The following is a 25,144-nucleotide window of genomic DNA, read 5'->3' on the forward strand; positions in this document are numbered from 1 at the left end:
ACAAAAAAAAAAAAAAAAAAAAAAATTGAAGACCTGGGTTCAATACTCAGTAACACACATGAACACATTTCATATTATCTCTTAATCTTATTCCCACTACTCTCTAATGTGACTAAGTTACTCTAGCACTAAAGAGGGGTAAGCGATCAGGTAGATCCGTAAAAATAAAATGGTGTTGGGCCAGAGAAGTAGCTCTGTGGCGCTGCACCTGCCTGGCAAACATCAGGTCCTGAGTTTGGTCTCTGATACAGAACAAACAAATAAACAAACAAACAAATGGTGTCCTTCTGATTATACTACTGGTTTAAAACTCAACTTAGGAAGAACTCAAGGAATAACATGGGGCTGCGGCTAATACTGTTTTCCAAGGTATAGTCTCTACAATTCAGTGACTGCAATGGCAGAGCTCCAGTACAGACACTGAGAGCAAAGGAGTCAAGGAAAGTAGACAGATGGCGAAGTGTGGGTACAGATCAGTGGAGGAAGGGCACTTATGTGTCATTCTATGAAAATTGGGAATAAAGGCAGAGAAAGGAGTCTGAGTACCTCCGGAAGTGAAAGAAGCGGCAGGCCACAGTCGAGTCGTCTTGCTCCTGCTCTTTGAACTTCCGATACCGCTCCAGGCGGCACTCACGACACTTGTGCAGGTGTGGGGCCACGTTAATGCATGACCCATCCTGCAGGAAGGGCTCTCCAGACTGCTTCAGCTTCTTCACCTTGCTCACATCTTTCAGCACTGACTGGCCAACTGAGGCAAAAGCAGAGAGGAGAAAAGGCTGTCACGAGATGTTTAAATAGGAGCTCATAATATGATCCTCTTAGGAACAGACATTTGTCCTAACCTGGGCTGCTACCCATTATGTAGCAAGAGACAGACAGCAGGGAGCCAAGGAACTTCAGTGGGGAGTTAAGACCCATGACGAGACCTTGTAGAAAGTGCTCTGTGTGGTGAAAACAACTCGGTGGGGTGGGGCCACCTCTAGTCCCTTAGGGCTGTTAATCAGGGACTCCTAGTCTCCCACAAACTATCAGCTCCTAATGAAAGCAGCTACTCTCACCAACACACTTTCTGTTACACACCTCTGGATCATAGCCTCCATCATACTATGTTAACAGATTTTTGTAGAGGTGTGAAAATCCTTATGTATGTTTTAGAGAGGTACAACCAAGGCAGGTGAAATCTCTTTGCTTCATCAAGTCTACCGTGTCTGTGTGGGAATGGAAACCAGTTTTCAGTAGCTCTCTGATGTAAATTTTAAAAGAATGAAGTAGAAAGGAATTAGATAAACACAACGACATTAAATTTCTGACCAAAAGTAACAGACTGATAAGGAAGATTCAAGACTCCCCTGTGGACAGATAACCCTTTTACAGTGCTGTCACAAATGAAACATGACCCCGCCTTGCACCAGAAGTAGCAAGAGCCTTTGCTGGGCCCCTGGGCTCCAAAATTACAAGATTCCAGAACTTGCCATTAAAACGAGAGCCTCTGCTACACAAGGGCACAAACAATCAAGGCCAGCGCCAGAGCAAAGTTCATGGACAGCCTTGGCAGGATCACCTTTCAGGGGGGCGGTCCGAGGCCGGCCCTTGGGGGTCTGCTTCCCTTTGCCCTTGCCCAGCAACAATTCAGCACTGCGCTCCCCATTGGGGCCCAGCTTCCCCATCAGGTGCTCTGGAATCCCCTTCAGGCCAGTCTTCGCCTGCAGCTGCTCCTCCGAGTCGCTCAAATCTGACAGGTCACTGTTGGTGCTGGAGTCTGAGTCCTGTCTGCAAGCCAAGCTTCGCTCATCCAGTGAGAACCTTTTCACAGCTTCAAAAGGAGCTTTGTTCTCCTGTGAAAAATCTGCTGGGGAGGACAGAAAACTGCCTGAGTGCCTGCCAAAGACGTTACTAAAGGTTTTGAGGAGGGGATTGTCCTGCTGCCCAGGCCCCACAGTAGGCCTTTCCTCTGTGGGGCTGGAAGAGAGAGTAGGCATCTCAATGGGTTGGGTGAGGGTGCTGGTGGGTGAGCTGGAGCGGCCATTCCCCATGGCAGAGAGGCTTGGGCCCCCAGTGGTAAGAGCAGAGCCCAGAACACCAGGCACTAGCTTGGAGGAGTCAGTTGTAATGAAGAGGGGTTTCTTCTTTGTTAAAGAGGCCGAATCTGTGGAGGAGTGAGACTCGGGCCAGCTGGGTGCTGCCTTGGAGGTGACAGTGGTAGCAGAGCTACTTGATGCCTGAGATGCAAAGCTGCTGAAAGGGCTATGTTCAACTTTCTCCACAAATGCCAGGAAAGGGTTAGAAGGCTCTTCTCGGGACAGTTTGGGGGGCTGTAAAAATAGATTTTCATGACTCTCTGGGGTACGGGTATTTAGGAGGCTCCGTTGGAAGGCTGGAGTGAGGGTGGGCATGGACTCTGCAGGTACTTTCCGGTCCACAGAGCTGCCAGCCTTAGAGCCTAGCTTCGTGTCTGCTCCAAGAGTGGATCTGCTTTTACACAGGCCTGAGCTCAGGCTTTCAAGGCTTTGCTTGAATGAGTCCCGACTAGAGGAATCATCAGCCAAACTCTCCGAAACCGTAGTGAAATAGTTACTGGTGGGTAAAGTTTGGGACATGCACTGAAAAAATAAGTTTTTGGAGAGATCAGAGTCTTTTTGAGACTCTGATGCAGAGCCACAACCAAAAGAGAAGCCCAAAGGTTTGTTCTCCGTGGCTAGAACCCCATTGGACTGGCTCCGCCCACTTGCAAAAGTCAAAGGTTGCGATAAACTTGGGAGAGATGCTCCAAATCCGGAAGAGCCCAGTATAGAGTTTCTTGAAATCTGAAAGGAAGAAATCCTGGGTTAGTGATGCAGTTTCTTGTGATAACCTAAGGAACCTTTTTGCTACTACCAAATCAGCACTTGTGTGCATCAGTCATCTTTTCCTCCTTCAGTTCCACATATCTGCTCCTATAACTGGATGTCATCAGCATTGGTGGAGAAGGAACCCACCACAGAGACAGCAGGGGTATCATTCGAGTTGCCACTCCTTTGGTTGTTACCTATGAGTGTCAGTGATAGGAAGCTGAAAGTTTCTTAGTATCTTACAGGATTTGGAAGTAGAGGGACTACTAAGGATCCAGGGAAAAGAGATCCCGAACCGACATCAGCTTTTATTTTGAAATATAACAGTGACCTGTGCAGTATCACTTCACCTCAGTGTCTTCTGAACCACTATTAACATTTTGATTTATTTAAGCTATTACAAATAGCCCCTTTCAAACAGTAATTTCACTGTCACAACAAGTCCATTGTATGTTAAAGAAAAGTGTTCTACTTATTAATTTGAAACACAAAATGAACATTTTGGAAGCCGGGTGTGGTGGCACACTCCTATAATCCCAGCACTCGGGAGGCTGAGGCAGGAGGATCGCTGTTAGTTCGAGCCCAGCCTAGGCTACATAGTGAGTTCCAGGTCAGTCTCAGCTACATAGTGAGACCGTGTCTCAAAAAAACAAAACAAAACAAAACAAACAAACAAACAAAAAGATGAACATTTTGGAAATTGGCTATCTAAGGGCTCAAGTCAACCTAAAAGTTAAATATCTGTTTCAATTAACAGACCTAAAGATGCTAAATTAAAGAAAGCTATGTACTGAGACCTTGTATTATAATTAGGATTCAACAGTCTCCAAAAAGAAAAAAAAGTACTGAAGTATTCATAAAACAAAAACACTCAGCATAACAAGCTGGAGAATGAAATGGTAAAGCACTTTCCTTTTCTTTCACCTTGAGAATCTTAACTTCTCCATGTGGATGACTATGTGTAAGAAGGGAGGCACTTTCATACCCACTATGCACCCATATACATGCACAGACACTCACAGGTAGCTATGAGCCCTTACCTAGTACTTGTTAACTTAATAAAACTTAGAGCCTAGTACTTGACTTACAAACCATAGATTACTAGGAAACTTAACTTTTCAGTAGTAAAATGATATGTCTAAATATTTACTGGAAATAAAAATTATTCCACAACTGCCTAATGGATATGGGGTTTTCTTTTAGGACGAGAAAAATTTCTGGGACTAGATAGTGGTTTTATAACATCATGAATGTACTAAATGTCAGAAAATTGTACATTTTTAAATAGTTGCAATAGCAAATTTCCTTGAGAGTGGCACTAAAGCTGAGAACTGAGGACTACTTGCTTCCAGTCACATCTGCCACACAGGCTGCTTCAGGGAGTTTTAGGGTCGAAATACTAAAGTTCTTTTACTTCCCACTACAAAACAAGCAAAAACCTCCTCCCATGGAGGGGGAGAATAGCCTGACATGAGTCTTTGCTTTGTTTCACTAGCAGGACTTGGCCAGGAGCCTTGGCACCTGCATGACTGCAAGGAACCCACAGAAGTAGCTCATGTTTCACTACTAAAGTTACCCTTTAAAAAGAAATGCACACATGAATGAAAAATAATTTGGATGGTCTTTCATGTTCCTTCAAATGATTAAATTTCAAATCCTTTTCTTATAAGAAAGCGATGACAAACTTATTTCAACTTAGTTTTTAGGGCAAGAATGTTTTTGGTGACAAGAAATGTTTCTCTATTTTATTTATTTTTTAATTTTTGGTACTGGGGATCAATCTTGGGACCTTGTGCTTGCGAGGCAGACAGAGGAACCACTGAGCTAAAACCCCAGCTCTTTTCTCTATTTTAGATTAAACATCATAATCAAAATCATATCCCAGAAGACAGATTGAAACACTAACAAAATGACTGATAGTCACAGAAATATTCTCCAACCTGTTTGAAAGAAATACTGTTGAATCCACATTTCATCTATTTAGCTTTATTATTCCAAGAGTAACATTCACTATGGGCCAGGGACATAGCTCAGTGGTGCCGCCGCCTGCCTTGCAAGTACAAGGTCCTGAGTTCGATCCCTGGTACCAAGAAGGAAAAAAAAAGGATTGTTTCACTGCTTCTTGGCCTTTTGGCTAAGATCAAGTGTAGTAACATTCACTGGATCTGTTCTTACAGATATGAAATTTGGTTTATTTTATAAGGCCCATTTACATTCACACTGCCTTTGACATGGGGTTGATTTTAAATAATTCAGGCACTACTACTAACACACACTCGCAATAAGGACCTCATCTGGTTCTTTTGGAAATACTGGTCAACTAAAAGAGGAGAAATCATGGATTATGCAAAATTTTGCATTCATGGGCATGTGCGCATGTGTGGTACCAGGGAATGAACCATAAGAGTTCACAAATGCTAGGCAAGTGCTCTACCACTGAGCTACCTCCTCAGCCCTTTTAAAATTTTAAGATGTAGTCTTCTTGCTAAGTGGCTTAGGCTGGCCTCGCATTTTCTTTTCTTCTTTCCCCACCCCTCAAGATAGGGTCTCACTTTGTAGTTCAGGCTGACTTGAACTTGCAAGGTAGCCCAGGCTAGCCATGAACTCGCAGCAATCTACCTGACTTGTCTCACGAGTCTTAGATTACAGACGTGTGCCACCACCCCAGCTTTGGCCTTGAATTTTTGATTCTCCTGCCTCAGCCTCTCAACTTGCTAGAATTACAGGTGTTTGCCACTGTGGCCTTCTCCTCTTTTGTATTTCTTCCCTATCCTGTAGGCAATAACAAATTGTATTTGCTGGAGAAGGGAAGAAGTCAGATGAAATGTTAAAGCCCTGGTTTCTTTGCAGTGCTGGAGATCAAACTCTGGGCCTCACCCATGTTAGGCAAGTTCTCTACCAGCTCAATGGCATGTTCTATTTGGTATTGTTATACCTGAAATGATTCCATTTCAGGAATGTGAGCTCCTTCAAATAGGGATTCTGCGTATTTATTTATGATGCACAGTACTTAGCACATAGCAGTTTCCTATATAGAATTTAACCTTATTTTCTTTTCTTTTTCTTTTTCTTTTTCTTTTTTCTTGAGGCTGGCCTCAAACTTCTGGGCTCAAGCAACCCTCCCACCTTACCCTTTTGAGTAGCACATGCCACCGTGCCCTGGGTGTTTAATTTTTAAATCATTAAGCATTTCATCTCAGTGTTTTATATTCTATCTTAATTAGCCTAGTTGAAAAAAAATACAACCAGCACCATAAATCATGTTTTAATGACCAAAATTAGTAAAAAAAGAATAAATTCTGATACTGTTTCAAACTGGGATTGAGGAGACAACATGACATTAATTTACATTTAACAAAAGTTACATTACAGCAAAAAATTACATATCAGATAAAGAACATCGTAAATGGATATTACTAGGATTAAATCCATAAATTTTTCTAAGTAAGGCTTAAAAGGATGAAATCAGTGTGGGGAAAAAAGAAACTTTCATGGTCATATTGAATGACGGAAATCAGCTCAGCCTCAAGGGAAAAACATCACATAAAATGATGAACTGAAAACAGGGTAATGGTAGCTGGCATGCAGAGCTTTAATTATAGTGTTCACTATTATCAGCACTGTAACTCATTAACCTTGCCTCTCACAGGCCTGGTTGAGGCTCAAACCACTACATGAACTAAACAGAAAATTGAATTTAAAAGATTCCCCACCAGATCTATTTTAACATCTCATTATATTAAGTTGTATAATCAGTTTCTGATTAGCCCAACTATTCAGGCGACTTTTAAGAACTGATAAAGTTATTAAATGTATGCATTTGTCCAATGAGCAGTAAAGGTCTATCTATAGAGTATAATTTAAGCACATCTCAAAACTACTTCTTTCTTGGGGCATTTGAGGTGCTTATTAATGTCTTAACAATAAAGGAGGTTGAAAAGTGAACCCACAACTAGCAAATCTACCCTTTAAGCAACTCACCTCTCCTGAGGCCTGTGACCAGCTGCCTTTCTGTTTTTCAGGCCCAGTCCCTGTTGCAAGGCCAGTGTCTGAGATCCTCACTGTGGTTGGTGTGGAGCTGGCAGTAGTGACCACAGCTGCTGAAGCCACCATGCTCTGGCCAACTTGTTCCAGTGTTTTTCCTGCCTCTTTATTTTCGGTTCCACCCACCTCTGGAGCCAAAGGTGTCTGACCCGTGGCTGTAGAATATGGAGCGAAAGGTACAGGTGTGTCCCCTCCTACAGGCTCATCCTGTACCACCAGAGTCCTGCCATTTTCTTTGGTGTAAGTGGCAAAGCGAATGTTGCGGTTAATCTGGGGGACAAACGTAGACGGTGGCTGCTTGGATCTCTGATCCAGCCCTGGTTCTCCACTGGCATTACCTTCTTTCCAGGGCCCTCGGCTTGCCTCACTTCCATCGCTCCCATTACTGTCTACTTCACCCCTGTCTCCTTTTAATTTCTTTGATGCAGGGTCACACCCAGAGTCCGAAGCATTTTTCCTCCTCCGGCCATCTTTCCCCTCTATGCTCTCTCTCTTCTTCTTTCCTTTGGAAGATTTTACTGCTTTTAACGTACCCCCCTACAAAACAAAATTCAAAAAAGATTTATTACAAGGGACCTTTCCATCTTGTGAAAACCACAATCCATTAGCTCTTTGCCATCTATAGAAGCAGACAGCAAGTGCAGATCGCCATGTTCTGGTGGCAGTTTTCAGACACCCTTTTGTCAGTCAAGCTCTAATCTTGTGATTCACATTACACACACACACACACACACACACACACAATTACTAGAGGTTAATTCCCTTCTCTTACATAAAATACATTACTTTTTCAAATAGACTTTTTATGGGCTTTAACAATTTGTGCAATTTCTTTTGCAAAAACTGCCAGACCTAGCTAGATGGGGAGCTCATTTGCCCCTTGATGAAAGAACTTGTTCTACTGCATATTCATCTGCCTGGGTATTTTTAAGTTTGTTTGTTTTTTTTTTTGAGACAGGATATTGCTATGTAGTTTAGGCTGGCTTTGAACTCACTATGTAGCTGAGACTGGCCTCAGAAAAGTGATCTTCCTTCCTTAGCCTCCCAACTGCTGGGATTACAGGTGTGTACCACCACATCTGGACTTTTTTTTTTTGTACCAAGGATCAAACTCAGGACCTTGCACTTGTGAGGCAGGTGGCAGAACCACTGAGCTAAATCCCTGGCCTCTGGATGTTTTGTTTTTTTGAGACAGGGTCACCCTATGTAGTTCAGGCTGGCCTTGAACTCACTATGAAACCCACACTGGCCTTGAACTTGCAGCAATCCTTTTGCTTCAGCCTCTCAAGTGCTTAGATTACAGAAATAATTATCCATGCCTGGCTCTTTCTTATTTTTGATACAAATGTGCATTTCAAGTACTCAAATACAAAATCGTATCTGTCCAGAAATCTCCAAAACCAATATTTATCAATCTGTGACCAAAGGAAAAGTGAATTTGGCAGAGACAGATTTGGATTGCTCATATAGACACTATACAGATGACTAATCTCCCTACCTCATTTCAAAGTATTAGTCAGAGGAAAGGGGAAAAAAAGGAGGCTGCCACGGGTCAAAGAGGCAAATCTCTTCTCTCTGCTGGTAATTTTGGACTTCTCATGAAATTTTATTGTACCTTATTTGGGAGGCCACATGACTAAGGGGATATGGATCAGAAGGGACAATTCATGTCTCCCAATAAAGTCTTTCCCTGAGAAAGATGAGGGGATACGGTGATGAAATGCAGCTGACATCCTCTTGAACAAGTTTTGTGCAGCAAGAATTTACTCCAGGACATTTTTAGATGAGTATTCATCCCATGTAACTGTTTTATCTTTTTTTTGGTACTGGGGATCGAACTCAGGACCTTGCGCTTGCGAGGCAGGTGGCCGCACCACTGAGCTAAATCCCCGGCCAGTAATTATTTTATTTTTATTCAGAAATATATCCAGGTGGTCATAAGCTAGTGATATATAGTTTTTTAGCCATTAATATTTACCAATTTAATTTGCTCTTACTGTCCTTTTACTTTTTGAGGAATTATGGGAAACTGGGGATTAACCCAGGTTCTTGTGCATATCAGAAAAACACTCTACAACTGGGCTATGTTCCCAGTCCTTTTTAAACTCTATTTTGAGACAGGGTTTCCACTAATTTGCCCAGACTGGCCTCAAACTTGTGATCCTGCCTCAGCCTTCCAAGTGACTGGAGTTACAGGCATGTGCCACCACACCCGAATTCTATTGTCCTTGATTCTTCGCAGATTATATTTTTATTGTAATTATTATTATAACTTTATAAGGGAAAGTTTTTCAAATTTTGTATTTCTTCTTACTATATAATTTGTATTTATTGTTATAATATATTTTTCCTTTTTTGCTGCCTTCATTTCCATTATTTCTTTTTTTAATTTCTTTCTACAACTTTTGTTTAGTTTTTTGAGACAGGGTCTCACTATGGAGTTGAGTCTGGACTCCAACTCGTAATCCTCCAGCCTCAGCTTCCCAAGTGCTGGGATTACACGCATGCTCCACTATGCCTGGCAATTTTCAGTGTTTTTAACTACAAAAAGTGTGTTCAGTAAAATCTATTTTTTCTTTTTTATTTTGAGAATGAGTCTCAGTAAATTGCCCAGGCTGGTCTTAAACTTGTGATTTTCCTTCCTTAGCCTCTTGAGTACCCAAGATTATAGGCATGCACCACCGCATCCCACAAATTGATCCTTTCTTTTACTGCTCACTCACTCATATGCACACTTAAAGGAGATGAGATGATCATGATTCTCTAAAAAGGGTTAGTGTAAAACAAGGAAAGCTGTCAATAATAACTGTACTGGATTTTGCTAGCCAAGAAAATAGTTACATCATGGCAAAGCCAGAAACGGGAAAAACCAAATCTGTTGCTAAAAACCAAGGATCTATTTTTTAATTCATCTAGCCAACATGTAGGGTCTGGACTTTTTTTTTTTGAGACAGGATTTCATTATGAGCTGGGCTGGCCTTGAACACTCAGTGATCCTTCTGCCTCAGCCTCTCGAGTGCTGGGATTATAGGTAGATGCCACCACACATGGCTCGCTTAAACAATAACTTTGTAGGTATGTTCTACTTCTAATGAGCTATTGATACATGAGTAGGCAGTTTAGGACAGACACCAGTCCTCTCCAGTTATATCAGGCCAGCTGAAAGGTACCTGGCATATAATATGCACTTAATGAAATGAAATAAGGAAAAGAATAAAAATGGGGCCCAATACACCACTGTGTTAAGAGGTGTTTTTAGCCACGCAAATACAAGAGACATCCTATTCATGGTAATATAATACACAAGCTACCGGGTGTGGTGGTGCATGCCTGTAAGAGGCTGAGACAGGAGGATCACTGTGCATTTGAGACCAGCCTGGGCTGCATAGTGAGTTCCAGGTCAGTCTCAACTACATAGTGAGACCCTGTCTTAAAAAAAAAAGAGCTGTTAAATTTAATACTGATTCTTCTCTTCCTACTGTGGTATTATCATATCAAGTCAAGAATGCATAAAAAAGATGAGGAAGGACTGAATACTTAGCAGGAGTGGCCAAGAAAACAGTATTTAAAGCAGTGCTAATGTATGGTGAGGAATAATATGGACAGCTGACCTACTGAAGGCTATTCACGCAGAATTCCTTGACTGATTCAGGTAGATATATATTATGTATCTTGTTGAGGGCTATAATAATTCTGAATGAATCAAGAGTTGGCCTGGTTCACAGTAATTATTATTATTATTATTTATGGTACCAGAATTAAACTCAGGACCCTGTACTTTCGAGGCAGGTGGCAGAACCACTGAGCTAAATCCCTGGCCCAGTTCACAGTCATTATTGAATAATCCACTGTGTGCTGAGCACTGACCTAGGGAACTGTTTGATTTAACTCTACTTGGGAATATAAAATTTCAGACACCCTTGGAACTCACTACTACCTAATGGGGAAAAAAAAAGAGAAAGAGAGGATATAGCTTTTTCTTCATTTCCTGTTACTGGGCAAGGTTATGATTATTACTACTTATTAACAGTTTCAACGGTCTAGCATCTCTTTAAAATATTCCTGTCCTGAGAAAATGTAAGAAGAAATAGTTTCAGAATTTAGGACTCAGAATTTATAACAACTAGAGAACACAGCCATAATTTAAAGATGTTGTTCCAAAGAGGTCTCTTTCTTGAGACTATTGCCCTTAACTAGAAAAACCTTGGAGAGAGAGAAGAAAAATATAGAGTGGTCAGAGCTGAGCAACCCCAAAGGGTAACCGTGGAAAACATACATACAAGGAGTCTATATAACAAGATAATATAATGCTCAGAGAATCAGTCCATTACTATACCTCTCTCTGAGGCGTCGAGCTATCCACCAGCATCACATGGATTAGTCTGGGATCTACCGACTTGATCTCACCACTCTATGGTAGGAGCAGGGCAGCAGAACATATGAAAAAGGGGGAAAAGATATTTAAAGCCTGTCTACCAAAACAAAATTATGTATTCTCCCAATCTATGTAATCACGGCCTTATCGTTTCTACTCTTCCACCAGAAGGAAAGCTCCATGGGAGCTGGGATCTCTACCATCTCATTCACTGCTATAGTAATAACATCTGAAACAAGGTCTGCAATATAGTAAGCATTCAAATATTTGTTAAGTGAATGAATAAAAAAATTCAGTGCAATGCCAGTGTGTCTTTTAAGGAATGTTCATTTCAAATTCTACATCTCTAAAACATTCCTATTTGGCATATTATGAAATAAGAAACCTTCAGCATCAACAATCATTAAAAGAATCACTTTGTTATTAAAGAATAAAATTGTGGGAGAGGGGCCAATTTGACTAACGGCATCAAATTTATTGTAGTTATACTGTATTTTGACTTAGCAATTACACATCAAAAAATTTATTCCAATAATGTGAAAGGATTTTCAGGTATGTTCCTTGTGGCATTATTTGTATTAGTGAAAATACTGGCAATGATTTAAATGTCTCAATGTTAGATGAAATTAGTTATATATACATGTAATGGAATAGTACATGTAATATTTTAGAAGGATGAGTCAGATCTCTATATTAACAAATAAAGATGTTTGTTATATACAAAGTAAACAAAAAAGCTAAATTATATAACTATATATATATATCATATCATTCAACTATATATCATATTCAAACAGAAATACTTTAATGACTATTAAACTATAACATAATTATGTTGTGTAAATAATATATATTATTATATAAACATTGAAAACACTTGGAAGAATATGAAATACACACCAAAGTGTTAATGGTGGTTGCCAATGGAAGAAGTGATGATTGTCCTACACAAAGGATGGTTTTCATAACCCAATATGTAAATTTTGAAATGAAGATAATTTTAATATTTTAAAATTATAATAAAGATATAAATAAAAGCACTTTTTCTTATATTATATGTAACTGCTCAGGGAAAATCTATTTGAGACACAGTCACAGTAAGTCACTGAGTTGCCCAGGCTGGGCTTGAACTTGCCCTCTTCTGCCTCAGCCTCAGAGTGCAGGGATTATCCACATGCTCCACAATGCCCAGCTAAATGACTAGTCTTTTAAGTCTTTTGCTGTTATAAATATCTTACAGTTATATACTATTTTACCAATGTCAGAGCACTTTCAATACCCTATCTCAGCCCTCAAAAGAGTGGTAAGAGATCAGTAGGGATTTATACAATTACCCCTAACTTATAGATGGAGAACAGTGAGGTTAAAAAGTCTTTCTCCGTCACAAAAATCAGTAAATGATGAGCCAGGAATAGAATGTGAGTTTTCTTATAGGCAATGAAGTGTTTACTTTCTCTAGGGCAACTTCTGCATGGGGATGGATGTGCCTTAGACAGAGTAACAGCCTCACCTCAGTTACAGACACCTCCATAAGACGGGTGATGGAATCTTGATGGCTCACAACACCATAGAGCCACCCTTCTTCCCCCTCTGGCTGGTACACTTTGACCCTGTGACCTTGAACACTGTAGGGACCTAAAGGAAAGATCAGTCAGAATTGAGTATTTTTGGCTAAGCTATATATTATAGTTGTTTTTAATAGCTGAAGATAAACTATATGATGTACTATCTGGTATTTTCAGTGTACTGTACAGAGCTAAGTAAAGTAGCAATTCCAGATTTAGCATATTCAGCAGTTTTAATTTTATTTTTTATGGCTCTAGGGATTGAACACAGGGTCTTAGGCACAGTAGGCAAGTCCCCCAGGCACCACACGTAGAAATTTAAAAATAAAGCTTAAGTGTTTTTTTCCCAGTGGTCTTTATAAACTTTTTGTTTATTTGGACATTACTTAAAAACTTCCAGTCCCCCACTTCCATCTTTTCTTATTCTTAACATTCTGGAAGCAATATATAGGAAGAAAAAAAACCCATATAAATAAAAGACCTCAGGTAGTATGGAAATGTACTCAGATACCTGACATATACATGATAAAAGGGGGACACCACTACGCTGAATGTGCAATGTTAAGTGGCCATAGGAAGACTATTAAGTCTTCTATCTTTCAGTAACAGTGTGTGGAGAGTTCAATTTATGAGGTTTCCAGTCTCTGCACTAATAATAGTCTGAACAAATATAGCACTTGTCTTCCTAGGAACAGAGTTTGAAAGACACTACTTTATCAACAGGTAATATTACCCTCCAATTTCAGCTAGCTCTCCAAGAGGGACGGTCTTTCTCCCAAGGATCGTTGTACATTTGAGACTATACAGCTAATGCCTTACTAATTTTAGATTATTTTTTCTCAGAGCTATAATTAAGCATCCTTAATTTTTCAATACATACATATACTCGCACCTCTCATTTTTTCCACTCAATCTTTTTCTCTACTACCAATTTTTCCTTACATTCTTGTTTCCTCTAAACTATTTCTTGACTTTTTTGTTTTTGTTTTTTGAGAAGGGGACCACACAAAGGATAGAGTACTATTTCATTTATCCTTCCTTATATGTCATATGTCTATTCTCCTTTCTGATCACAATACTAATAGTTTTAAGTAAAGGCGTATTCTTGGATCTCCAAGGAAAACATAAAAATGATGTTCGATAATCAAGGAATGAGCCAGGTGAAGTGGCGCACAACTGTAATCGCAGCACTTAGGAGGGTGAGGTAGGAGAATCACCATGAGTTCAAGGGCAGCTTGGACTACAAAATGAGACGCTGTCTCAAAAACCTAAAAATTAAGTAAGTAAATAAAAAAGGGATAGGGAGATAGCTCCGTAATAGACCATTTTTCTAGTATGTGCAAGATCCTGGGTTCAAGGCCCAAGACTCAGTACCATTAAAAAAAAGGAATGAAAGCGAGAAGGGAAAAAAATCATGCTATTTATGTGAAACAGTCTGTGGATATATTATTTTATGAACATGCTTTGGGCAAGTTGTTATTTGTTGGTATTTTAGTTCTTAAGAAATTTGCAGGTAAATTCAAGAAAAGTGAAGACTTTCTAACTAATGGCTGTATCTTTAGTGCATTAACATTGTATCTAATACATAGTAAGTTCTTAATAAATATTTAAGGAAAAAAAAACCCCACAAAACCCTAACTCCACAATAAAACTCAGGGTTGTGAAATGCAGAATGAAGAAGAAACACTGATCCAAATGAGATTCTATTTTTCTGCTTTAATCTACAGATCTAGCTAACTGGAGATCCTGTACTTTTAACTCTATCCATAAAAACAAGATAAAGACAAACACATACAGCTGCCTGATGTACCATTCTATATCATCCAGCGCTGACAATTCACCCAGTTCAGGGTTCAGGGACAGAAAAACTACCTTTTCTTACCTTGGCTGAATATCTCTTGTAGCTTCTGGTCACTGATCAAAGCATTAACTGTTTCTCTCAGTGCAGCATGTTCTAAAAGAATTTGATTTTGGCTATCTGTTCCCATCTATAAAGATAAAACAGCTGAATATTAAAATGAATAACTACATGGGGAAAATTATATAACAAAGAAGCTCTATATCAACAGTTGGCAAAAATGTCTGTAGAACTCTAGTCTCATGAGATTTCATAAAATTAAAGATGCTAGGACCAATTCAGCTTGGCAAGTATAATATATTATATCTTTTTACATGTAATAGCTTATTAAAGGTTCTGAAACATTACACAGAAATCTATTTAAGCCAGTGTTCCTCATCTGATCATAAAACATTTTTTTATTTCATGTATACTCTTTGCTTATTTTGGTATTTAGCCAACATTTACCAAGTCATCTCCTATAAACACTAGGATTATGAAGATGAAGTGAGGCCTAATGAGAGAGGAAGACATAACAAAAAAGATATCATTAGTAGCTCTTAGAACCCAGTTTAGAAAATAATGTTCTTGGCTTTCTCAGTGATGAAACTTAGAAGTCTCTCAATTTTAAATCTTTTTATAAGTAAGAAATAAGCGCTGCGTTTATTTTAAATTCTAAACTAGGCCAGGCATGGTAACGCACACCTGTAATCCCAGCACTCGGGAGGCCGAGGCAGGAGGATTGCTGTGAGTTCGAGACATGAGTTTGAGACTAGCCTGGGCTACATAGTGAGTTCCAGGTCAGTCTGAACGACGTAGTGAGACCCTGTTGCAAAAAAAAAAAAAAATTCTCTATAACTCATATGCTAGTTTGTTTAAATTATTAACTTATCCCTTTTCAACAGGCATGATGGCACACACCTATAAACACTAGTACTCAGGAGACTGAGGCAGGAAGACTGCTGTGAGTTCAAGGCCAGCCTGAACTACATAATGAGATCCTGTTTCTGTATACAATTTTTTTTTTTTAAACTGGGGATCGAACTCAGGTCCTTCTGTGCGTGCAAAACAGGCACAAAACCACTGAGCCAGATACCGGGCCCTATGAGATCCTGTTTCAAAAACAAAAACAAAACTCAAACAAACAAATAAAACCCAACTTACATCTTTTCTTTGTAACTAAAGATAAACTTTAGTACTTCACGCTGCTTGGAATCAAACTCTACTCCTTCCAGCTAACCTGCCACTAAAGTAAGCATAGGTCCTCTCAGGCTAAAGTTATAGAAGCAGCCACCTCAGAGGAGCCACTTCTTCAGAGAGGAGACTCAAAATTATGGTCTTAAGTCCTAAATGGCCTTAGAGCGGGGTCAGGGTACACAGATGAAGAAAAAAGCTTCAGTCACCATTCGGACTTTTCAAGGAAAAGACACTTTCAAAAGCACAGGAGAGGGCCGCAGATTTAGCTCAGTGGTTTCACCTTCTGCTTTGTAAGCCCAAGGTCCTGAGTTCAATAGCAGGTACCAAAAAAAAAAAAAAAAAAAAAAGCACAGGATAATTCACTAGTGAAACCAAAGATATGCTAAAAAGGTGGGGGAACACCCATATTTTGTATCTACAAAGAAATTAGCAAGGATATAATAGGCACAGTGAAGTACCTGGAACAGATGTAACCCAGTAGCATCTGACAGGAAACGCAGCTCTCGATCCAGAAGATACTCAACTGGCACCATAGAACCCAAACCCAGTTTATCTACTAGGGGAGTGAAAGTCTGTGAAGTACAAGGACAAGACATAAATTAGAACTTGAAAATGAAAATAAATAATGATTCCAATCTCTAGTTTCTGAGAAAAGCACCCACCAGTAAATATAGGTACTAGCTAAGGGTATATGTCCTGGTAAACAATCCCAATATCAAGTAACCATAAGAAGCAAACTAAAGCAGAAAGTCTTCCACATTGATGGCTAAAAAGAACAAGTAGAATGAGAAATTCTTCATTTTCCCTAGAGGTCCAACTAATCTTACCAGGCTTCAAGAGGTCTAAGTTTTACATTTTCAAAATTAAGTGTCAGACCATTACTGTAGTATTCCTGAAATCTTTGTGAGATTTCTGAAATAATTACTAGTATAAATATGCATAGGTATTATTTCATAAATAGTGTATAAAGGTCATGAATGTGTATCCCCCCCACCTTTTTTTTTGAGACAGGGTCTCACTATGTAGTTGAGACTGACCTGGAACTCACTATGTAGCCCAGGCTTGTCTGAACTCGCAGCGATCCTCCTGCCTCAGCCTCCTGAGTGCTGGGATTACAGGTATGCACCACCACGCCTGGCTATCCACTTATAAAAGAGTTTTTCCTAAAAATTAATTGAAAAGTGGTCCTAAAAACAGATGGAAATCTGGGGGACTAAGACAGAAGGTTTACAAATCCAAACCCAGCCTAGGCGACTTAAGAAACTTAAGATCCTGTATCAAAACAAAATTTAAAAAAGGGTCTGGGAGCTGGAAATAGTGGTACATGTCTATAATCCTAGCACTCTGAGAAACTGAGGTTAGTGAGACCCTGTATGAAAGAAAGAGAAGAGAGAGAAGAGAGAGGAGAGAGAGAGAGAGAGAGAGAAGAAGGAAGGAAGGAAGGAGGGAAGAAAAGCTATATTAAGGCCTTGCGTTCAATTCCTTGGACTGAAGGGGAAAAAAGGGTGGGTATGGTAGGGTATAGCTCAGTAGTAGAACACTTGCCTAGCATGCACAAGGCCATGGGTCTGATCCCCAGCATTGCAAACAAAAACAAAAAGGAGAGAAGACAGTTTAGTAAATGATGATACATATATTTTAATAGTTAAAAAATTTTTTTGACCAGGCATGGTGGTGCACACTTGTAAACCCAGCACTTGAGAGACTAAGGCAGGAGAATCTCTGCAAGTTCAAGGCCAGCCCAAACTATATAGTAAGTCGCTGTCTCAAAAAAACAAAAACAAAAATTTTATTATTACTTAATTTGGTTAGTCACAAGAGAACTGAAATTTTGCCTACTATTTATGCCTGTATTTTGCTAATAAAATAGAATTTAAAAATACTCTCAGAATTAAATGGTTTAACTCTATTTTACAAAGTAACATATGATAATTAAAAAACTTTAAGGTTTATACTGTTTAAAAACCCTCTACTGTGGTAAGGTATAGTGGCACATGCCTGCAATCCCAGCATTTGGGCGGCTAAGGCAAGAGAATTGCTAGAAGTTTGAGGCCAGCCAGGCTCTATAGTGAGTTCAAGGCCCGCTTGAACTACACAGCAAGACCCTACTTCAAAAAAATAAAAACAAGGAAACAAACAAAAACTTGCACTGAGAAAAGACTAAAGGTGAAAAATTTCTCTAGAGATAGAAAAGTATCAAATATTATCTATTACAAAAGTTTTGAAGGACATAGGAGAAAGGTTCTCTTTCAGTTTTTGCTTTACTAACTTCAGAAAGGAAGTGTTACTAAGAACAAACCATTTAGTTTTTGTGAATTCTAGAGGTCAGCTACTGGGTAAACATTATAGTTATAGGAGGAAAGCTCAAATATGTTCCTACCTGATAAAAGCCACTTGAAGGGAAAGAGTACAGCTCAGTGGACGGGTATTAGCCTAGCATGCATGAAACCCTTGGTTCAATCCCCTGTGCTGAAACACAAACAAAAAAGTAAAAGCCACTTACCAGGGCTGGCCACTGTGCAATTGGGATTCGAGTGCCCTGGAGGAGGACAGGATCCTTCCGAGGTGCCCATACAAGTGACCCTTCCAGCAGAAGCACAGTAACTTCTTCAGCATGAACTTTAACCCAGGAGTGTTGCTTCCAGTTACAGCCATCAAATTCCACAAAGATCTACAAAAAGAGGTAAAAAGCAGTTTGGAAGTCACATTTGAGGAAATCCTACACTATAACATATAAAAATATAACCTCCCTGTTTTGTTTTGTTTTTGTACCAGGGATCAAACTCAGGACCTTCCGCTTGCGAGGTAGGCATAAGCACCATTAAACTAAATCCCCAGCCCTTCTCTCTGGTTTTGAACAACTAACTAGGAAAAAGTCTACTAACTTATTTTTAAGTTCTTTTAAATAAGGGATGTGAAAATTAAGAAATTAAGTAAAGGATGCTAAAACTCTTTTAAATAAAAGATGCTAAAAATTGATCTTACTTCAGAGCTAAGAAGCTGGTTTTAGTCTCGTTATGGAAAAAAAAAAGGGGGGGAACAGAGTTAAGGAGGCAGGAGTTATCCAACACAGTTTTTCAGTAACTTTTAGTATTGTTCCTACAGAAACCTGCAACTCTTAGTTTCCAACTCATATTTTCACACACTTGCTGGGGCTTACTATCTGTAAAGTACTGTACTAGGTTCAGGATGACAGAGAGGAATCTGACACACTTCCTAGTACACTAGCAATGACTGTAAACTTTTTTATTATTTTTTTGAATAGGTAATGTATGTACAGAGTACAAAAATTCAAAAAGATAAAACACTGAAGAAAAAGTTGCCCTCACACTCCTGCATTGTGTTTCTAAAATGCTGCTGCCAACGGTGATCTCATATTTGCTAGCCAAGGCATGCTGCAGTCTCAACAATGCTTAGCTTTTTCCCTGCAGACAAACTCCATACTTAAATAAATATTGCAAAGTGATCCGTAGTCAATGAAACTACATTCTGCTAATTAATATTATACTTTGATAGTCAAGTATGGTGGCGCACGCCTGTAATCACAGCGCTTTAGAGGCTGAGGCAGAATCACCTTGGGCTACATAGTGAGTTCAAGGCCAGCCTGAACTACATAGCGAAACCTTGACTCAAAAAACAAATACTTAAGAGATTTGGCTGTCTATGAGAATACTGACTTCTGAACATGATTCAAATAGTATAAGGAGCAAAGATATATACATACAGGTATCACTATTTAGATTAGATATGTCTAGTGCCTAAAATATAGCTGGTCACAAATTAAGGGGTAGAGATGTATTTATTTATATCCCATTTCATCTTCAAAGAATTTCTGCTGGCTTTTGGGAAACACATGCAATAAAATGGTAAATATAAACAAAAAAGTCAGAGCTAAGCAGGAAGTCACTGTCAAACAAAAGAAAGAAGCTGGGCATGGTAGCACATGCCTATAATCCTAGGACTCTGGGAGGGTAAGCCAAGTTCAAGTCCACCCCTAGATGATTTAGTGAAACCCTGATTCAAAATTTTAAAAATTTTTAAAAATTTAAAAAGGGCCAGGTATGTAACTCAGTATGAAAGCCCTGGATTCAATCCCCAATACCACACACACATGCACACAAAAGAAAAAAAAAAAAAAAAAAAAAACGGATGTGGTGGTGTACACCTGTAATCCCAGCACTTTGGGAGGCCGAAGCAGGAGGATCTCAAAGTCAAGGTAAGCCTACACTACACAGTGGGACCTTGTCTGAAAAAAGAAATGAAAACAAAAGTCAAAAAAGGAGAAGTTTGATCAGGCAGTAAGGCTCTGTACACCTGGTATGACTGAGTGACATATTTGGCTTTAGGCTTTCCAAAGGCCAAAGTGAAAATGGTGAAAAGTTGAGTTGCACAGCTCTCACTGTCCAAAAGGAAACATACAGGCATGCCTATCACCCAAGCACTTGGGAGGTTGAGGCAAAAAGAGTTGCAAGTTTAAGACCACCCCAAGCAACTTAGCAACTTAAGGAGACTGTCTCAAAGCAAAAACAGGTGGGGTTGGGGGGTGGGCTGAAGACATAGCCCAGCAGCATGAAGGCCCAGGTTCAAGCCTCAGTGCTGCAAAAGGAAAACATACAGCAAGTATTTCGAGAGCAAAGCTTTTCTAACTACTTGGCCCTCTAAGAAATGCCTTGCGTGAAATGTCCAACAATAACACTTAGTGATGCAGGACATCAGCCATGACTCAACTGGCAACTGTGGTGCTAACGGGAAGATGTGTAAGTGTCAGGGACTCCAAGTACTCCCCACAGATGAATACTGGGGGCCCAGCACATCTGTGTGTTATCATTTTTAAAATCTATGTAGATGTTATAGTGAACAAAATTCAAATCCATTGAAGATGCATTAAGAAAATTTCACGTGTATTTAGGTACAATAAAAAATCAGAATTATTTATTTTGCAGTACTAGAAATTGAATCACGACCTTCATAATCAGGCTACATTTCCAGACCTCTTTTATTTTTTATTTTGAGACATGATCTCACTAAGGCGCTAAATTGTACAGGCTAAGCTTGAATTTACGGATATTCTTTTTTTTTTTTTTTTTTTGTACTGGGGATTGAACTCAGGTCCTTGCACTTGCAAGGCAGGCCACCGAACCGCTGAGCTAAATCCCCAGCCTCATGAATTTATGATATTCTTGCCTCAACCTCCTACACCTCTGGGGCTACAAACATGTACCACCATATCTGGAAAGAAAAAAATAATTTACTTACTGTATAATAGCTTTTGTTATGTATGCTCTCACCTAACCAACGTAAAAATTACAGCTACAGTTATATATGAAAAAAAGGCAGCATCAGGAATTTAGCTCAGTGGCACCATGCCTGCCTTACAGGTACAAGGTCCTGAGTTTGATCGCTGGTACACACACACACACACACACACACACACGTCAGGATATTTATACTTAAAAAGTGTGGAACTAAACTGGATGTGGTAGTGCCTGTAATCCCAGCACTCTCCAAGAAGAGATAGCAATCATAAATATATAGGTAATCCCAGCACTCTGGCAAACTGAAGTAACAGGGTCACAAGTTCAAGCCCAGCCTGGGCAACTTACTGACTTAGCAAGATTCTATCTAAAAATAAAAATAAAAAAGGGCTGGAGATAAGAGATCACTGAAGGCTCTGGGTTCAATCTCCAGGACAAAAAAAAAAAAAAAAAGTGTGGAACCATAGCCCAGAAGTTTAGCATTAGGCTTACTTTCTGTACAGGTACTTAAGAATTTAGAAACATTAATGAAAAGTTATCCCAGAAGTTAAATTCATTAACTTCTAGTTTTATTATTCAATATGCCAAGTAAGCTTCATTTCTAGTTTACAGAAAAAAAAAACAAAAAAACAAAAAACAGTGGGGAAGCAAGGCTCAGAAAGGAGATGCATGATTTTTACAGAGAAAGAGAACACTAAACTGGACTACATTTAATTTATGAATGGGCTCATTCATATATACATATATACATACGTATATATTCCAGGCCTAGGGGGAATAAGACAAAGTCCCTGACTTCAATCAACTTACAGGCAACTGGAAAGAAAGAAAAGTATTCAAATTTAAATTTAAGTGCAGACTTAGGCACTCAGAAAGGTAGTTGCAATATACTGTACAAATCTTGGAGATTTATAGGCCAGGAAACTTGAATTTGTTCTACTCTCTATTATATAAAAACAAAACACTATGATGAATGTTATCATTATGTATATCTAAAATGTAACAAACAAAAAACAAAACAAAGAAAGAAAAAGATTAAGGCTTAAAAGCCAGGAATTTAGCTTGGTGGCACCGTGCTTGCCTTGCAAGTGCAAGGTCATGAGTTCAATCCCTGGTACCTTAAAAAAAAAAAAAAAAAAGATTAAGGGTTGAAGACAGGCATGATGGCACTTGCCTGTATTCTCAACACTCAGGGGGCTGAGGCAGGATGACTTTGAGTTGAAAGCCAGCTTGAACTCAAGGACAGCCTGAAATACACAGCAAGACCCTGCCTCAATAAAAGAAAAAAGATAAGGGGCTGATACAGAAGAGCTTGAATGCTCAGCTAAAAAATATGCAATGGAACTGGGCATGGTGACATACCTGAAATCCCAGCACTCAAGAGGCTGAGGCAGGAGAATCACGAGTTTGAGGCCAAATGGGGCTACAGAGTTAGTAGGCCATCCTGAGCTACATAGCAAGACCCTACCTCAAAACAAAACAAAACCCAATTAAATAAATAAAATCAACACAGGAGTCACAAAAATTCCAAGTTACACCAAAATACAAATACAAGAACACACTAAAATAAGCCATTACACTGAAGTTGAAACTTTTTTTTGTTCTGTGTTTTTGAGACAAGGTCTCACTACATAGTTGAGACTGACCTGGAACTCACTATGTAGCCCCGGCTGGTCTCGAACTCACAGTGATCTTCCTGCCTCAGCCTCCTGAGTTCTGGGATTACAGACATGTGCCATCACCCCGGTAACTTTTGTTAGTTTATATCCATTCTTCCCATCCTATGTCTTTTGATGAGAAGTGTTTCTTTACCTTCTATGTTCCAACTCCACGTGAGTTGGAAATTGAGTACAGGGCTTGAGTCAGAAGGAAGGCTTGCTGGGAGAACATGATTAGATATAACCACATTCCCAAAATAAATTCTTTTTATTAACCTAGAGCTGTTGCTTGATCCCAGAATGTGTAAGTGTATGATTGTGGTCAAATTAAATACTTTATTCTAAATCCTTCGCCCAGGCAGATTAAGAGACATTTGACCTCATATCAGGTGAAAATTGGTTCCCAAATATTTCAACTTTTTCCTGATGTTTTCAGATACATGATGATAGGATTCTTGTTAGCTTTTTATGTGTTCAAGTTCTTATGTACACAGGATAAAAAAAGTTATAATGTAGTGCTAGGCATGATGGTGCACACCTGTAATCCCAGCTCTCAGGAGGCTGAGGCAGGAGGATCACTGTGAGTTCGAGACCAGCCTGGGCTACATAGTGAGTTCCAGGTCAGTCTCAACTACATAGTGAGACCCTGTCTCAAAAAACAAAAAAAAAAGAAAAAATCAATGGTAGTAGGTTGATTTTGTAGAGATGACCAAAGGAAGTAAATAACAAAAGGATTAAGAGTTTAAAATGATGTTTTTAGATGTCTGAGTAAAAGTAGCAAACAGTACTACATATGGTACAGTTAGAATCGAGCGACTATATGTCAAGTATTTCCTTAATATGAGTTTGTATTAAAGCTTGCTTTCCTTTCCAAACTCCTTTTAAAGGTTTATGTAATTTACATTTATGTTAGTGTCATTAATACCAAGTTTTTAAAAAATCAAGTAAATTAGGCTGGGGATTTAGCTCAGTGGTTCCAGCGCCTGCCTTGCAAGCACAAGGTTCCGAGTTCAATCCCTGGTACAAAAAAAAAGCCAAGTAAATTACCTTAATTTTCATAAAAATTTCATGATAGAACTCAGAGTAACATAGGGTTTCATGTCTGCCATGCAATCATCAGTTTGTATCCTGGCTCTCCCCAGGCCATTCTTACTACAATTAATGTGATTATTCATTTATTCACTCTCCAAAAATAGAAAGTTTCTTACATGTATAGCACTTGCCAGAATGTCAAGGTAAATAAGGCAACAGTTGGCAGGAGGGACTTACACCCCAGATAAGCCAACATAAGCACGGAAATTACCACAGAGCTACGTAATAGGGGCGATACTAAAGATGCAGGCATTAGGCTAGGCAAGGCATTTATCTTGGGAAACGAAGAAGAGCTCCACGGAAGAGGGAGCTTCCATGCAATGGGTCTTAAAGGACAGGCTGCATGCTTTCGGCAGAGAGGGTGGGGAAAGGCTTTCCAGCAGACACAAAATCAGGGAAACATAAAAGATCAGGTGTGTGGGGGGTCATAAACTGTAAAAGCTCTGCGTGGCATGTTAATGATGACAAACTGAAACCCACTGGCAAAGGTGTCTTGTTGGCCTGTAGTGTATTTGTTTATTTTAAATGTTCGATTAAACCTCTTTAGGCTGTATCTGCCCTCTCCACACCTGTCAATCCCCACAACACCCTTTGGTCTGTCACCCAGCCCTTTCTCACAAGCCTGAATCTGAGTGGTGTCCATTAAGGGACCTGGAAGAGCCAGTGATAGTCTTAAACGGGACGATATGGCAAAATAAGTTTGAGAAAGATAATGCCACCTGGAGAAATAAACTTCTCAACACCCAGTTAAAAAGGAAATCAAAATTATAATCAAGTGAGAGACTAGACAAACACAACTTGTTCTACAGAATAAATAGTTTAGAAAAGTTTTTAGAAATGAGCTCTAATAGAGGGCTGGGGATGTACAACTCAGCAGTGAATTGGCTGCCTGGCAAGTGAAAGGTCCCGAGTTTGATCTCAGGTTCCAGAAAGTAAAAAAAAAAAAAAAAACAGAAAGAAAGAAAGAAAGAAAGAAAGAAAAGAAATGAGACCTAATAGAGTAAAATGGAAAGATTTCCAAGACATAGGAAGAAAGCAAAGTGTAGATCTGGAGGAAGAGAGTTATGGGTGGGAGGAAGGTTGACATAGGATGGTTAATAGTATTTTAGCCTTATCAGATGTTTCTTTTCTTTCTTTAACAAATACATATAAAGGCTTTTTTTTTTTTTTTTTTAATTTGTGTCATTGCTGGGGATGGAACCCAGGGTCTTTTGAATACTAAGCAAGCAAGCACTCTGCCACTGAGCTACATCTCTAGCTCTAACTTTTCTTTTTAAAGGAAATAACTCTGGG

The 25,144-nt window shown here is 39.3% G+C and overlaps 1 protein-coding gene and 1 pseudogene across 1 annotated transcript in view; one reads left to right on the forward strand and one right to left on the reverse strand.

Annotated features, from left to right (window-relative positions):
- Kdm3b (lysine demethylase 3B) overlaps positions 1-25,144 on the reverse strand; it is a 65,824-nt gene that overhangs the window by 35,292 nt on the left and 5,388 nt on the right. Inside the window, exons 2-9 of the mRNA XM_010613778.3 lie at positions 18,350-18,517; positions 16,305-16,418; positions 14,695-14,800; positions 12,758-12,882; positions 11,209-11,283; positions 6,810-7,409; positions 1,562-2,804; positions 547-748 (exon numbers count right to left, since the gene is read on the reverse strand). Coding sequence (XP_010612080.1) covers positions 547-748; positions 1,562-2,804; positions 6,810-7,409; positions 11,209-11,283; positions 12,758-12,882; positions 14,695-14,800; positions 16,305-16,379 — 2,426 coding nt within the window. The 5' untranslated portion in view covers positions 16,380-16,418; positions 18,350-18,517. The remainder of the gene's footprint in view (positions 1-546; positions 749-1,561; positions 2,805-6,809; positions 7,410-11,208; positions 11,284-12,757; positions 12,883-14,694; positions 14,801-16,304; positions 16,419-18,349; positions 18,518-25,144) is intronic.
- Positions 4,943-5,074, forward strand: LOC117287501 (annotated as a pseudogene).

The sequence above is a fragment of the Fukomys damarensis genome, unplaced genomic scaffold, assembly GCF_012274545.1.
Source record: "Fukomys damarensis isolate Sample0158 unplaced genomic scaffold, DMR_v1.0_HiC HiC_scaffold_3, whole genome shotgun sequence".
In the NCBI taxonomy this organism is placed as follows: domain Eukaryota; kingdom Metazoa; phylum Chordata; class Mammalia; order Rodentia; family Bathyergidae; genus Fukomys; species Fukomys damarensis.